The 14,069-nt window shown below is 41.2% G+C and overlaps 2 protein-coding genes and 2 pseudogenes across 2 annotated transcripts; 2 read left to right on the top strand and 2 right to left on the bottom strand.

Annotated features, from left to right (window-relative positions):
- The first annotated feature begins 179 nt into the window (after window positions 1-179).
- LOC116192107 (probable amino acid permease 7) lies at window positions 180-3,051 on the top strand. The gene is made up of 7 exons (XM_031520553.1): window positions 180-504; window positions 615-851; window positions 1,343-1,436; window positions 1,521-1,735; window positions 1,831-1,964; window positions 2,045-2,272; window positions 2,439-3,051. Exons 1-7 carry the CDS (start codon window positions 429-431, stop codon window positions 2,841-2,843), a joined length of 1,389 nt encoding a protein of 462 aa, XP_031376413.1. The 5' UTR covers window positions 180-428; the 3' UTR covers window positions 2,844-3,051.
- Window positions 3,052-4,366: 1,315 nt separating this feature from the next.
- On the top strand, window positions 4,367-5,778 carry LOC116192108 (annotated as a pseudogene).
- Window positions 5,779-5,794: 16 nt separating this feature from the next.
- On the bottom strand, window positions 5,795-7,400 carry LOC116192109 (valine--tRNA ligase, mitochondrial 1-like). The gene is made up of 3 exons (XM_031520554.1): window positions 6,934-7,400; window positions 6,521-6,668; window positions 5,795-6,399 (listed from the first exon to the last, which is right to left on the bottom strand). The coding sequence occupies exons 1-3, from the start codon at window positions 6,938-6,940 to the stop codon at window positions 6,327-6,329; spliced, it is 228 nt and encodes a 75-aa protein (XP_031376414.1). The 5' UTR covers window positions 6,941-7,400; the 3' UTR covers window positions 5,795-6,326.
- Window positions 7,401-7,632: 232 nt separating this feature from the next.
- Window positions 7,633-11,779, bottom strand: LOC116192110 (annotated as a pseudogene).
- Window positions 11,780-14,069: the final 2,290 nt, after the last annotated feature.

The following is a 14,069-nucleotide window of genomic DNA, read 5'->3' as shown; positions in this document are numbered from 1 at the left end:
AGTTATCACACGATGAACGGTTTTATTGTTATGTTTGCTGAAGAGGTAATCCTCATTGTAGTAGGAGAGAATACACGGACCACTCTACATCGCTCCCTCTCGCGAGAGAACATGAGAAGTGAGATTAGAGATGTCGACTGTGCCGTTGTGATTACAGAAAGATACCTGTCTAGCAATGTTATAGGTTGGGAAATTCGAAGATCTACTCACATATTACGTAAGTCCCGAACAGGAAAGTATCAATAGGCCAATCGGGTAAACGTACGACTCACAAAGTCTTAACTAAATGAAAAGGTCCATTTCCACTTGATAGTGGGATAGTTAAGTCTCCCCGGATTGGTCTCCTGAGAAAACGCAGGACAAGGTTGCTTTTCCTCCTCTTGCTTTTTATACGAGGTTGCTTCTCCTCCTCCTTTTGTCCAAAAGCCATGGCAGAAGAAGAGCAAGACACGGCTCCACTCTTGCAGATCCGACAATCTGCAGAGCCATCTGTTCGAAGAACTGGTACCACTTTCCTTTTCCTTATCTCTTGAGCAGATATTTTAATACAAATAACTGAACTTGACTGAGAGAAAACGGAAGAACACATAACATGGAAATTGTTTTCGGTGAAGGGAATGTCGGGACAGCTGTGGCACACATAATAACTGGGGTGATAGGGTCAGGGGTGCTATCTCTTGCATGGAGCATGGCTCAGTTGGGGTGGATTGCTGGTCCATTAACTATGGTGGCCTTTGCCTCCATCACCCTCACCTCCACCTTCCTCCTCTGCAACTCATACAGGACTCCCAACCCTGAACACGGGCCTCATCGCAACCGGTCTTACCTTGAAGCCGTCCATAACAATTTAGGTAACAAGGAGAATCACGTTCCTCTAAAATTTTCAGGTGGTTCTGTGATTCTGAGAAAGAGAAGTCTGTGGGTCCTTTTCTCATGCTGAATGGTAGGTGGGATAAAGCCAATGAACTTGACTTGTTCTTTTTTCCGAATGACACTCACCTGGCAGCTAAGAACGCACTGCGATGGTTTTCAGTTCCAAAATAGGGTATATATTTGCTAATCACCACTCGTGCTTAGGCTAACTGAATGTTATGACATCTAATTAATTTGATTGAATTTTGAGATTCTGTGTTTAAAATCAAGATCAGTCATTTGAGAACTTATCATAAACCACCATTTTGTTTTCTGGGTTTGTACTCTAATGCCATATTTCGAAGAAGGATTGAAAGATCCTTACATGGGATGAACTTGTAAAATGGGATCGTTCTATAGAGCAACTCCATTCCGTTCCTTTGTACTAAATACAGAACTAAACCGATCATTCTGTGAAATACCGAGTCAGGGGAAAGAAGAGCATGGATTTGTGGCATTTTTGTACAAATAGGCTTATATGGCCTTGGAATCGCATATACAGTGACTTCTGCTATCAGCATGAGGTTGCCCTCTTAACAAAACATGCTGTAATTGCAAAACATTAGCTTTTTGATGCAGCAGATAAAGATGTTTTTGTATGAATTCAGAGCGATCCAGAAGTCAAACTGCTACCACAGAGAAGGGCACAAGGCACTGTGTGAATACGAGGACACTTCGTACATGCTTCTCTTCGGAGTTCTTCAAATCGTGTTGTCTCAAGCACCCAATTTCCACAACATAAAGTGGCTTTCCTTTGTTGCTGCGGTCATGTCTTTCACGTATTCTTTCATAGGACTCGCTCTTGGGCTCGCCAAAGTAATTGGTAAGGTAGTGAGCCGAACATCATCTTAAAGAATATACCATCACGGTAAACACAAGACCATGTTTTCAATTGTTCCTTGTGTTGTAAATCTACAGGGCACGGTTATGTTCTTGGGACCATTGGAGGGGTGTCGGCTTCTTCTGCCGTGGAGAAAGCATGGCTAATCTCTCAAGCACTCGGAGACATTGCGTTTGCCTATCCCTACTCGATTGTGCTAATTGAAATTCAGGTCTTGTGAATCATATTCATACGTAGTTGTCTTCTTTAGAACGTATCCGTGAAGATATTCACAAAGTGCCTGAAATGTAGGACACGCTGAAGTCTCCCCCGCCGGAAAATGAGACCATGAAAAAGGCCTCGACGATTGCACTTTCCATCACGACCTTCTTCTACCTCTGTTGTGGGGGATTTGGCTATGCAGCTTTTGGGGATGCCACGCCTGGGAACCTCTTGACAGGTTTCGGGTTTTATGAGCCGTATTGGCTCATCGATTTCGCAAACGCCTGTGTCGTGCTTCATCTCGTGGGAGGCTATCAGGTGCAAATATATATCATCGCACATTAAGAAATCATATGTATTGGTCTGGAAATTCGGTGCACAAGACAGAAGCATGTTTCCCAGAAAAGTATTCATTTCTGAAACCTCTCTTCTGATGCGAAATCGTCTTATTACAATGTTTAAACAGCCTCCGTTTAAATTTCAGGTTTATAGCCAGCCTCTCTTTGCAAATACCGAAAGATGGTTCGAAAAGAAGTTCCCCAGAAGTGGATTTGTCAACAGAAACTACGAGCTGAAGCTTCCGCTGTACTCTCCACCTTTACAAATAAACTTCCTCCGACTCTGTTTTCGGACTGTTTATGTCGCATCGACAACTACTATTGCCATGATATTCCCTTATTTCAACCAAGTTATAGGGGTGCTCGGAGGCCTCAACTTTTGGCCATTAACAATATATTTTCCGGTCGAGATGTACTTGAAGCAGAGGAAAGTTGAAGCATGGACACGAAAGTGGATCACTCTGCGTATCTTCAGCGCTGTCTGCTTTTTCATGGCGATATTCGCTTTGACCGGGTCGATGGAAGGACTCTTAAGTGCCAAATTAAGTTAGCTTTACATGGTTCCAGCATACCTCCTTTTCCAATTTCTTTTCTCTTCTCGAGCACAAGGAAATAATCATAAAGCTGCCAGAATCTGGATACATTAAACAGCACAATACGTCTTCTGCTGTGCACCTTAACTCAATTCTTTCCCTTGTTTTCATTATGCTCCAAGTATTGTCCTTACAACGACGTAGACTGAATGATCTGGGTTTTTTATCAGACTATTCAGCATTCTTTAACCGTGATGTGATGCAGGCAACGGTTCTTATGTAAGGTAAGAATGTTTATGCAGAGATAAGCATCAAGGAGAATGTATTTTCCCTAACCTGTGAAAATAAGAATCATTAGCTATCTCACTCTTCGAAGGACTTGTTCATCGAGAAGCAATTTTTCGGGCAAAAAGTATGCGGGAAAGATAAAGAAAAGAAATTGCATTTCAAATTTCATAACCATGGGGGACTTGCTAATTTAAAAGAAGCAGCGTTACCTGCCATTCTTGCAGGCAAGAATTTGTTTAAAATCGCCAAACTTTTGGAATTATCCCTCTGTTATCAACAACAGGGGGCACACACTGCCCTCCATTCTTCGAACAAACGACAAAACACGAACCCAAGCAGATTCTCAGAACCTCAAAACAGATTCTCACAACCTCAGAAGTAGGAAAGCTTAACTTTTAAAAGAATACGAATCGAATATATATATAAGACCCAAGAAAGTCCAATATGGCTCTCTTTCACTGCCCCGATGCAACAATTTATGCCTAAAACTCATTTTTCCTATATATTTCGTATATGATGAATTAGCGCGAACCAAACTTATCAGAAATGCCATGGTCGAAATTGTCTTTGCAATTGGCTGGCATAATCTGTACTGAACTGTTTGGTCGACTACCGGATGCAGCTGCATCTGCCTGTTTTCACTCGTCTCGTCTTAACCTGACAGGCCTAGAAGTCTAGTTATAGAATCCATTAAAACTCATTGTTTCCATGGCCTAGTCCAATGTTGATTTCTCGTCTTAGGACAGTGCAGGATGTGTCCTGAGGCAAATCTGCAGAAGGACGTGCACATGCAGCAACCCGTACACGATAGATGGTTTTATTTTGTGTGATCAAAATAGACAGCAACCCAACAACGGGGCGGTCGAAGAGAGAGAGAGTCTTTGACGGAACGAAGGGCATGCTTTATGGGTGAGCTACCAGCAAATCTCAATTCGCACGCTCGGCGGGGCATCAATTCTTTAATTGAATCATGCACCTTTGATGCAGACTCTCCTCCTCTCCTCTCCTCTCTTTCTTCGTCACCTTTCCCATGTCAAACCTATTTGATATAAATTTAAGGCCAACAAACAAACTGTACACATCTGCTTCCCATTTTATTTTCCTGCAAGCATTTAAAATTTTTCGAGCTAATGCGGGGAAGTTTACAGAAACATCCTTGGTTTTTGCCTTTTATTGGTCCGACAGCATACCTACTGGGATTCTTCAGCCGGGGGGGGGAGAGAAAACAACAGAAAAAAGGAAAAGCAACGGAGATGGGACGTATGTCGTTTTGTGAGAAGGACAATGTAGAAAGGGGGTAATGGACGCCCGAGCGGGACAACAAGCTCCCTTCTTACATTGCAGCACAGGATTCAGAACTGGCGCCTCATCCCTAAGAATGCCGGTAATCAGTCTCTTTATGTCGATGGACTGTACTAATTCCTAGTTTATGCCAAAAGAACATTGATGTTAAGGTAAAATGTTTCTTTTGTTGACTTGCACTGCAGGACTCCAGAGATGCGGGAAGAGGTGGACCAATTACCCTTCTCTCGGACCTCAAGCACGGCGAGTTCTCAGAAGCAGAGGGGCGGACTGTCACGAGGCTTCATGCCGTCGTTGGCAACAGGTTATTAGACAATCAACCCGATGTGCTTCTTTCTCCTTCCCTTTCCCTTCATACCAAACGATGCCTAAGATCACGTCCTTCCCTAATCCAAGGCTTCGGTTTAATGGCAAGTCAAGTTTTAAATGCGAAATATTGATATTGCAGGTGGTCTCTGATCGCAGCTCAGCTGCCCGGTCGCACTGATAATGATGTCAAGGACTACTGGAACACGAAGCTAAAGAGGAAGCTGTCCAGGATGGGAATCTACCCGGTAACTCGCAAGCCCTTCTCTCACCAAATGGCAGAGATTGCCACTACCCTCCTGCTGCCCCATGTCGCCCACCTGCTGAGGCTGCCCTCGGCTGCTTCAAGGACGAGATGCTCCACCTCCTCCCCACGATTGAACCCCCTCCAGGAGGCATCACCTACTCCCCTTATAAAACCGCAGGCATGAGGGACGAGACGGAAGACAACACCGAGGAGAAGATCAAGCTTGGCCTCTCGAGGGCTATCCAAGAACACAATGGGACCATTGTGCCAGTGCCTGCAAGCAAGACCTGGGTCGATCCGGCAGGCATGGGATTATCATCAAGCGGGAATCTCATCAGGTCATGCAGCTCCTTCCCTAAGCCAGAGTTCCATTATGGTCCAACGAGATTCACGAACGAAGAGGGGTCGCCATGGAACCGGAGATTGTGTGGCAAAAGCAGGTTAAACAGAAGGCTTCGGGAGGAGTCCGAAGGTGGGAAAGATGATGAGTGCAATGGATCCAATAGTTTGTTCAATTTGAATTGCGTCCTACGGGATTTACTTGCTGATGATCTGATGAATCCCATAGTATGGAGCAGATTAGACGTTATGGAATAGACGAGAAGCGGTAGGCAAGCAGCCTACCAATGCCGTAGACAAGAAGCGGTATACAAGAGCAGATTTTCCTGAGATGTCAAGGATCCAAGCCAGCCTAACAATGCCATGATTATGAGCTGATTGATTCGGCAAGCGAGCTGGTAGTGCTGGTAGTTGACTGCCATTCGCACACAACTAATGCGGTCGCCATCGACATCTCGATCCTTGGTGGAGATGATGCAGGCAATTCTAAGGTGCTGTCCTCTATTGGCTTTTTTTTTATTATATTTTTTTTGGGGAATAAATGGCAATACTTCATTAGTACATCAAGAATTCCATTCACCCCAATGCAACCTCTACAAACCAAAATACCCCAAAAGTCTACCAATTAACTGTGAGCAATATCAGAAGAATTAAGCAGATGACCGCTAAGACAAAATGTACAATCTTAAACGAGACTCGCAGGTGAACAAACAACCTATTATATTGGGTTTTGAGATATTTGACTAGGGCCACCTCGATCCCAAGCGAGGTTGTCTTTCTGGTCTCTTGGATCAATCAACCTTGTCCAAGGGCCAAGGTTATGATTCAAGCAGTGGCAAATTAGCCAAGACCGCCACGATTCCGTACAAGATCCACTGACATAATATGTCATTACTGTACTGATCTTTTGCTCTTCCATCTCAGCCTCTATTCGTGAGCTTTCCTTTTGAAAGAACTCGAATTCCTGAATAAGCTTAGCAAGTTTGCTAGCATTCTCTTCCTTTGCTGGCATTCTCTTCCTAAATCTGAACTGGTACCTTCTCGTTGTAACCAGTTACACTCATAACCCGTCTAAGTTTCTCTTGCTGCTGCCTGTGAATGAAAAGAAAAGATCAATTTAGGGAAAAGGAACAGAATCTAAGGCAAAACTGAGAAGAAAGTCCATAGAAATAAAATAATAGTAGACGAGTGACATATCCAATCCGCTACTTACATTGGATTTTCTTCCATCTTATTCTGGATCTTCTCACGTTCTGCTTCTGCATTGAGATTGCCCTCAACTTTGAGATAGACTTGAGGTTCTCGTTTATGTTTTTGAATGCACATTTGGTGGGAGCGTCGTCCCTCCCACTGAACAGCACCTGTAAAGCAAGTTTGCAGCAAGTTTGCTCAGGAACCATGACGAGAAATGAAAAGGAGCAGTAACAATATCTCAGTTACTATCTCCAATTTATAGCTCTTCTCCCAAACTTCCTCAGTTTGGCAGCATATGCAGGTAGACTGACGTGAAACGGTCGGTGGGATTGACCACATTAATACAAAATTTAATGTTAAAGAGGTTATTCATTAATAAACAAATTGATTGCAAAAATAGGATGAAAGGAAAGAAAATCCCTGGACACTTGCCATTCATTCTTTTGCTTTGTCAGGACAGCTAACCCAAGAGACCTGAGGCCTTTTAGTACGGACTGCACGAGATCCATCTCCTATTCCACCCTTTCATTGGTCCAACGCTGAAAATAAGAGATCCAAACACATCAATCGAGTTGAAACGAATTCATTTTTACCACTTCAATTCGCACTTGAAGGCTATTGTTATAATAAGAGTAGGAAGAACTTTTGATGGCTAAAGTCTCAGTTAGACCAAATGTCACCTGAACAGGAGAAGGATAATCACTCGTCATAATTGACTCATTTGTCTACACACCTTTCGGTGAAGGAAGGTGCTGCCACAGATCTTCAGTGATGAATGGCATGAAAGGATGAAGCAACCTTAACCCATTCTCCAAACACACCCACAAAACGTATTGTGTAGCACTCCTTTCAGATACAAAAGTTTCCTGCTGTGAAACGACAATAACCCACCACTCTTGATATATCAGATTTATTTTTTTCCAGTCCGACAAAATAAATCTCGATATATCCAGAGTTGTGGGTTATTGTCGATGGCGGGTTATTTCAAGAGTGGTGGGTTATTGTCTTCCCTTCCTGGGCCGAAATCGACCATGGGAGAAGAGAAGACAGAGGGGGCGGAGACGCGAGGTGATGGAGTTGGCGGCGGGAGAGGAGGTAGTGGTGAGAGGAGAGAGAAGCCTTTTTTAGGGTTTTGGGTCACCGGTTGTTTTTAAAGTCTTTCTTTCAGGGGCCGCTCGGTTAACAAAAAAATTTATTCAGAAATCGGAAACGGAATGAATCTGTCCAATTCCAGACGTTTGTTACCAAAATTTTTGGATTCCCTGGAATTTGATCTCCCCGAAATGCTGACCTGTATCCCCATTCGTTGTTGTACCAAGAAACAAGCTTCATGAAGGAGGTGTTCAAACCAATCCCGGCCTTGGCGTCAAATATGCTTGACCTGCAACAAAAGAGAGCCCCCGTAACTAACAAAGCCTGCATACATGCAGATAGTTTCAAAAAGGATTTCAAGAACAAAAAATGAGATGTACCTTGAGTCCCCAACAAAATCATTTGAGACGACATCCTCATCCGTGTATCCTAGAATGCCTCTAAGTGGTCCTTCAGATGCATACCTTCATTTGAGAGTTCCAACCGTTAGTACAATTATCGGAATTGTGTATACGCTATCAGGCACTATTTTTGAAAAGAACAACAAACATATCAAGTAAAAGAAGGAAAATTGAAAAAAAAAAATAGTGCTGAACAGACAAACTAAAGCAGAGTCTTCCCGAAGCATACTTAATGGCTGCTTTCACATCCTCATAGGAAGCACTCTTCTCAAGTCGGCAAGTTAAATCTACAACAGAGACATTGGGCGTTGGAACTCGGAAAGCCATCCTGGTGAGTTTTCCGTTTAATTCAGGAAGAACTTTTCCAACGGCCTATCATCCCAAAGATGTGCATCAGCACCCATTTTAATAACCCTTTTTTTACATATATCTAAATTATCTTCAGAAATTTCACCATCATGCGACTATGTTGCACACCTTGGCAGCACCACGACCCCCACGCCAATCTTTCATGGAAGGGCCATCGACAGTTTTTTTGGGTAGCTAGAAACCATAATATTGAAATGAGCATTCCATCTCAATTAAATGTTTTGTGCACCAACATAAGAGGGAGGACTAGGAGAAATACCAGTAGTTGCACGAACAGTTGTCATTAAACCTTCGACAATACCAAATTCCTCATGCACAACCTGCAAGTGATAATCCGGGGGGAATCAAGTGAAACCAATTCTCACATTATCAAGAAGATAAAGCGGTGTTAACCAAATAATACACAAATAGACTGGGGATTGACCCACAAAGATGGTGATATAAAGAGCTAACTCGAATAAGAAACACCTCCTGACTCAGCTCTCCACATTAATGGTGCGTTTGGTTTCAGAGTTAAAGTAACTTTGATTTTGATTGTGGAAAATGATAAATGTTGTGTAGTGTGTTGAGTTAAAATTAAAATTTTTGACTTGAGAAATGTGTATTTTTGTTGTGTAGTGTGTTGAGTTAAAGTTAAAACTTTTGTGATTTTAACCCTGAAAACAAACAGGCTATATAGTCTGAAAGGTAACATATCAAAACTCACCTTAGCAAGAGGAGCAAGGCAATTGGAAACAATATCTATGCTCGAGTTGTATGTCTTTTCATTTACACCAACCACAAAAATGGGTGCATCGGCAGAAGGTGCTGATATTACCACTTTTCTGGCACCAGCCTGAACAAACCATTAATTTGCTTAGCCCATAGTAGTCATTCACTTTCAGGTTTGAGTTTTCATGTGATTCAGACATAGACCAGCTAACCTTCAAGTGTGCTGAGGCCTTCCCCAGTGTTGCAAAAACTCCAGACGATTCAACAACGAACTCAGCCCCATTGTATATCTTCTGGATTTCTGAGCACAAAGGATAATCAGACGTCAACTCAGTGGTAACAACTTGAGCAACTAGTATCCTTGGAGCAACCTACAAGGCTAAATTAACTTTTATCTTTGTAGTCAATTCACATCCAATTCTAGAGGCATCTAGAGAAAATAAATTACCTTTATTTTTTCAACTTTAACTGTCTTCCCATTAATTTCCAATGTGGAATCATCTACAACGTTGATGGTTCCATCAAAAACACCATGGGTGGAGTCGTATTTGAACATGTAAGCCTGGATATGACAACGAAAACAGGCCATAATTACATCATAAGTTGGGGAGATGCTAAGAATGAAACCAAGCATTAAAGAGATGCCTCAATACGCCATTTAGAATATCACTACTTGCATTAAGAAATAATTAGACTGCTTAGGTGGTTCAATATCAAAGATTAAAGACACAAGATGATGCAATCACCTAAACAGGTAAATGACTAACAAAACCAGACAGTTTTAAGCAGGGAAAAGAGTCAATAATCATTTACATCCAGTATGCACATTAGAAATCAGTGGAACGATACTCCCAATGGTCCATGCAAAAACAATCTCAAAAAAAACAAATATCATGAACCAGCAAATGCTTTTGATTAAGTGTTGATTATCTAGTATGGTTGTCTGTTTTGATGTACTAGCACATACCATGTATTTGGCATCAATAAAAGGATCGTTGACAGCTACGACATCAATGTCATCTCTGGAGCTTGCTATTCTCAATACCAACCTTCCAATTCGACCAAAGCCTGCCAAAATAGATCCCCATGCTCCATTTAGCAGAATTTCGTAGCTAAATAGATATATTATAATGTAAACAGAATATTATTAGCCAAAAATATTCAAGAGAACAGAAGAACATGCATCAATACAAATTTGTCACATATCTCCCAGAGCTGTGTGTTCATATTTCAGTCCAATTAGTTTACCCATTGTCTTTATTCCCTAGGACTCTTCTTGCAGAGCTTACATAAGATATGAACCTATGCCAGGACATACTCTATTTCCACCATTAAGTCACACCCGGCAAATAATTTGTATTGTTTTTACTCAAAAGAAATGGCATTGCATCAAGGAAAGATATAACGAGCCCATAATAAATACAAGAAAATTTTATTAAGGAACAAAAACAGAGAAGATCACAGACATACCATTGATTCCAACCTTAATACTGCCGCTGCTTCGTGATTCTGAACAATAAATAGCCAGAAAAAGAATTTATATTTATGAATTAGTATTATGACTAAAGTAAAGGAGAAAAGTAATGCAAGACAAAAATTAGTTGTAGTTAGGTCTTACTGGGAATCACAAAGGTACTTCAGTCGCTGTTGCCCTGAAAGGTTCTAGGCTCTTCCTATTGCTTGTCCTGCATATATATTATTCAAAAAATTCCCCAAGGTCAACAACAAAAGAAGTATGATATCTACCGAGGGAACAAAGAGGCGATGACTAACAAAAACTTGACTCAACTGTAAGGAAACTGATCCTGTTGAGACAGAAGCCCCAAAAAATGAAGACTGAAGATTTGAAACGCTAAAGTTAGCAGATAGCACCTGCAGACAGGGATGACATCCATCAAGTTAAAACAACCAACTCCACATTAAATTGAAAACAGAGCATCAAGCCAATAATACAAACACAACCACCGCTCGAAACTAGCAAAAGATCAAGGTCAGTTCATATTCACAACCACCAAAACGGAGAAAGTCAAAGCCCAACAAGACACAAACTTTGAGAAAGAACCTTAAGGGACGTCATGTCAGTGTAAGATCCCAACGTTATTCATGCGTTTCTAGCACCTAAAATGCAGCATCAGGAAAGAAAAGGGCAGTGAACAAATTTAAGGCAACGTTATAATATGGGCTCGCCTGATTATCCATCACCGCAGTAAATATATGTAGAAAATCAAGCTAGTAATTAAGACAAACAACAGGCCTACGAAACAGGCCAAGCCAAGAACAACAAACAATCATTGAGCTGAAAGCGAGCTGCCATCGGCAGAACAGATCGCCTATCGTTCTCTCAATGGCATGCAAGAGGTGGAGAGAGAGAGAGAGAGACCTTGAATCGGGCGGAGGAGGGAAGGGAGACGTCGGCGGGGGAGGAGGAGTGAAAGAGAAGGGAAGACACTGCCGGGGCAGATCCGATGACGGAGTAAAGCGCCATTTCCGACCTGCTCTATCGCTCACGGTGCTCGGGGAAACCCTAGCGGGGACGACGAGGGAGGGAAGTGGCGAGGCTAGAGAGATGGCTTTTAAGAACAGAGAAGAGGGGAGAGAGCAGGCAGCTCGTAAAGCCTCCGATATATATATATGTATATTCGACGGAAGGGAACAGTTTCGAGCACGCAGCGCCTTCCCTGCTTTTGACGGTGAAAAATATTTCCCAGTTAGAGAGAGAGAGAGAGGGTGGGGTGCGACTCTCGAAGGTGGTGGGTTGTCTGGTCAGCCAGTGGGGAGCCTGCTCCGCGTGCATACTCCCTCGTTCGGATCTCCTGAGTGGTGCTTCGCGATAACTGAGAGGAAGGGTGCATGCACCCGGCCTACGTGATTATTTCGTGTGCTGGTGAGTAAGCAACCCTCGAAGGCCACGTCGGACCTGCCTGGGCCCTTCTGGGCCGGGTACAGATGACTGAACCGGCCCTACAGGGGATGGTTGGTCTGGTCCAGGTCCAACGTTGGCCACGGCGATCACGTTGCTTTTCTTCTACCCGCCTGCTCTGCTTACCCACCTAATCAAATTGTCCTCCTCTCCTTTCTTATTATTTTTTATAAATATGATTTATAATCTCAGTACAGTGAAATAAAAATATTAATAATTAATACAGAGAAATGGATATATCCCATTGCGAGTATCAAACTTGAATTTTTTTTTATTACCAATGTGTAACGTTCTTCTACGCAACTTTTTAAAATTCAAGTTGCTATGATACGAAATCATGAGGAAAAATATTTTTTTTATTTAAAATCAGAATGTCTATATTAGTGAATTTTCCTGTCTAGTGAGCTTCCTGGAAGTATAAATAGAAATTTGAAAAGGGAAATTTGGGAACTGGCGATGCAATTATTGGGTCAGGGGTGGTAGCCAGAGAGATGGGCTTATAAATCGGACAAATCAGATGGGACAAAAGATAAGATATAACATACACGAAAGGCAATCATTAAAATAAAATTTAAAATATTAATAAAATATCAATTAAGTAGTAAACGGTTCTCATATCATAAGAGGAGGAGAACGTAAATTTAAATATTGAAAAACGCGCTATTAAGATAGAGAATAACTTTTAATAATTTATATTAAGAGGTTGTATGTCGGATTTTCATAGTAAAATTACTTGTACTCTTTCATTAATTGTTCTTTGGTTTTATTAAATTGATAAATTTATTTTATAATTAAAAATTAAATTTTTTAAAAAGAATACGGGGACCAAAGTGGGGGGACAGTTGGTGGAGTACGGCTTAGAGCCAACTCAACGGGCCGTGACTTTCCCCATATGATCGGACAGATTACATATATATATATATATTTATTTATTTATGGTGGGGTCGGGCTGTCCCAACCCCAACACGTATAGAAACAATAGAAACTATTTAGGCGTCCAGCATTACATTGCCTTTCGTAACCCACGTGTTAGTATAATTTCCCAAACATAATCATACGTCCCTCCAAATTTGACCATCTCCACTCAAAAGAGATTTAGGTACGAATTCCAAACTAGCAATCCTCACGTTAGACTTATCGCGGTTCACATGTTCGATTGGTTCGCTAGACTCGTGGAACTGAAAACATGACACGAACATCTGTTTATAGACTCGGCCAAACCACATATTTGTCGAAAGCAAATGCGATAGATGAGATCATCATACGAGGAAAGATGAAAATATAATGTTACATGTCATCTTTGTTGTCTGAAGATGAAAATTCTAAAGCAATGCCTATGCAAAAGATTAGAAACAATATATCAGTCCAAATAGTGCTGCATTATTTATATGGTGATTCTAAGTTCAAAAGATTGAAAATAATATTTTATTTCTTTTTAAAATTTTATCTCCAACTCTTTTTTTTCTCACCCTTCATTTTTTGTTCTATCACATTATTCTTTTTCCTTTTTTAAAATTTATCTCCAGCTCATACTTTTTATTTTTTATATCACTTAATGTTTTTCCTCTTCCAAATCAATAATCTATCCACCAACATATTAGAAAAATTATTATAGTGCGTGGTACGCACTGGTAGAGTCTAACAAATATTCATTATTTTTCGTAGAAATTTCTAATTTATTCTCCATAGAGCAAATATAAAAATCTTCTTTATAGAAACATTCATTTTTTTATTTATGCAAAAAAAAATCTTTTTATCCAGTTGCAAATAAAAATAACTTTTTTTATTACAAAAAGAAACTTGAGAATCTAAAAGGAGGATGGAAAGACTATCATAAAAAGAGGATAGAAAAAAGTGAAAATAATGTGATAGACCAAATGTCACCTCAACAGAAGAAGGATAATCGCATGTCATAATTGACTCCTTTCTCTCCACACCTTCCAGTGAAGGAAAGCGATGTCACAGTTCTTCTGTGACAAATGGCATGAAAGGATGCAGCAATCTCAAGCCGTAGTCCAGACACAACCACAAAACAAACTGTGCAACAGTCCTTTTAGGGACAAAAGTGTCATCGT

This window comes from Punica granatum, chromosome 1, assembly GCF_007655135.1.
Source record: "Punica granatum isolate Tunisia-2019 chromosome 1, ASM765513v2, whole genome shotgun sequence".
Lineage (NCBI taxonomy): Eukaryota > Viridiplantae > Streptophyta > Magnoliopsida > Myrtales > Lythraceae > Punica > Punica granatum.
The sequence above is the reverse complement of the archived record's forward strand: the minus strand, read 5'-3'. Positions and strand labels throughout refer to the sequence as shown.

Coding starts and splice junctions, on each gene's coding strand:
- LOC116192107 (XM_031520553.1), top strand. CDS start 429: ATGGCAGAAGAAGAGCAAGACACGGCTCCACTCTTGCAGATCCGACAA. Junction 1,736..1,830: donor TGGGCTCGCCAAAGTAATTG/GTAAGGTAGTGA, acceptor GTAAATCTACAG/GGCACGGTTATGTTCTTGGG. Junction 1,965..2,044: donor TTGTGCTAATTGAAATTCAG/GTCTTGTGAATC, acceptor CCTGAAATGTAG/GACACGCTGAAGTCTCCCCC.
- LOC116192109 (XM_031520554.1), bottom strand. Junction 6,400..6,520: donor AAGATGGAAGAAAATCCAAT/GTAAGTAGCGGA, acceptor TTTCATTCACAG/GCAGCAGCAAGAGAAACTTA.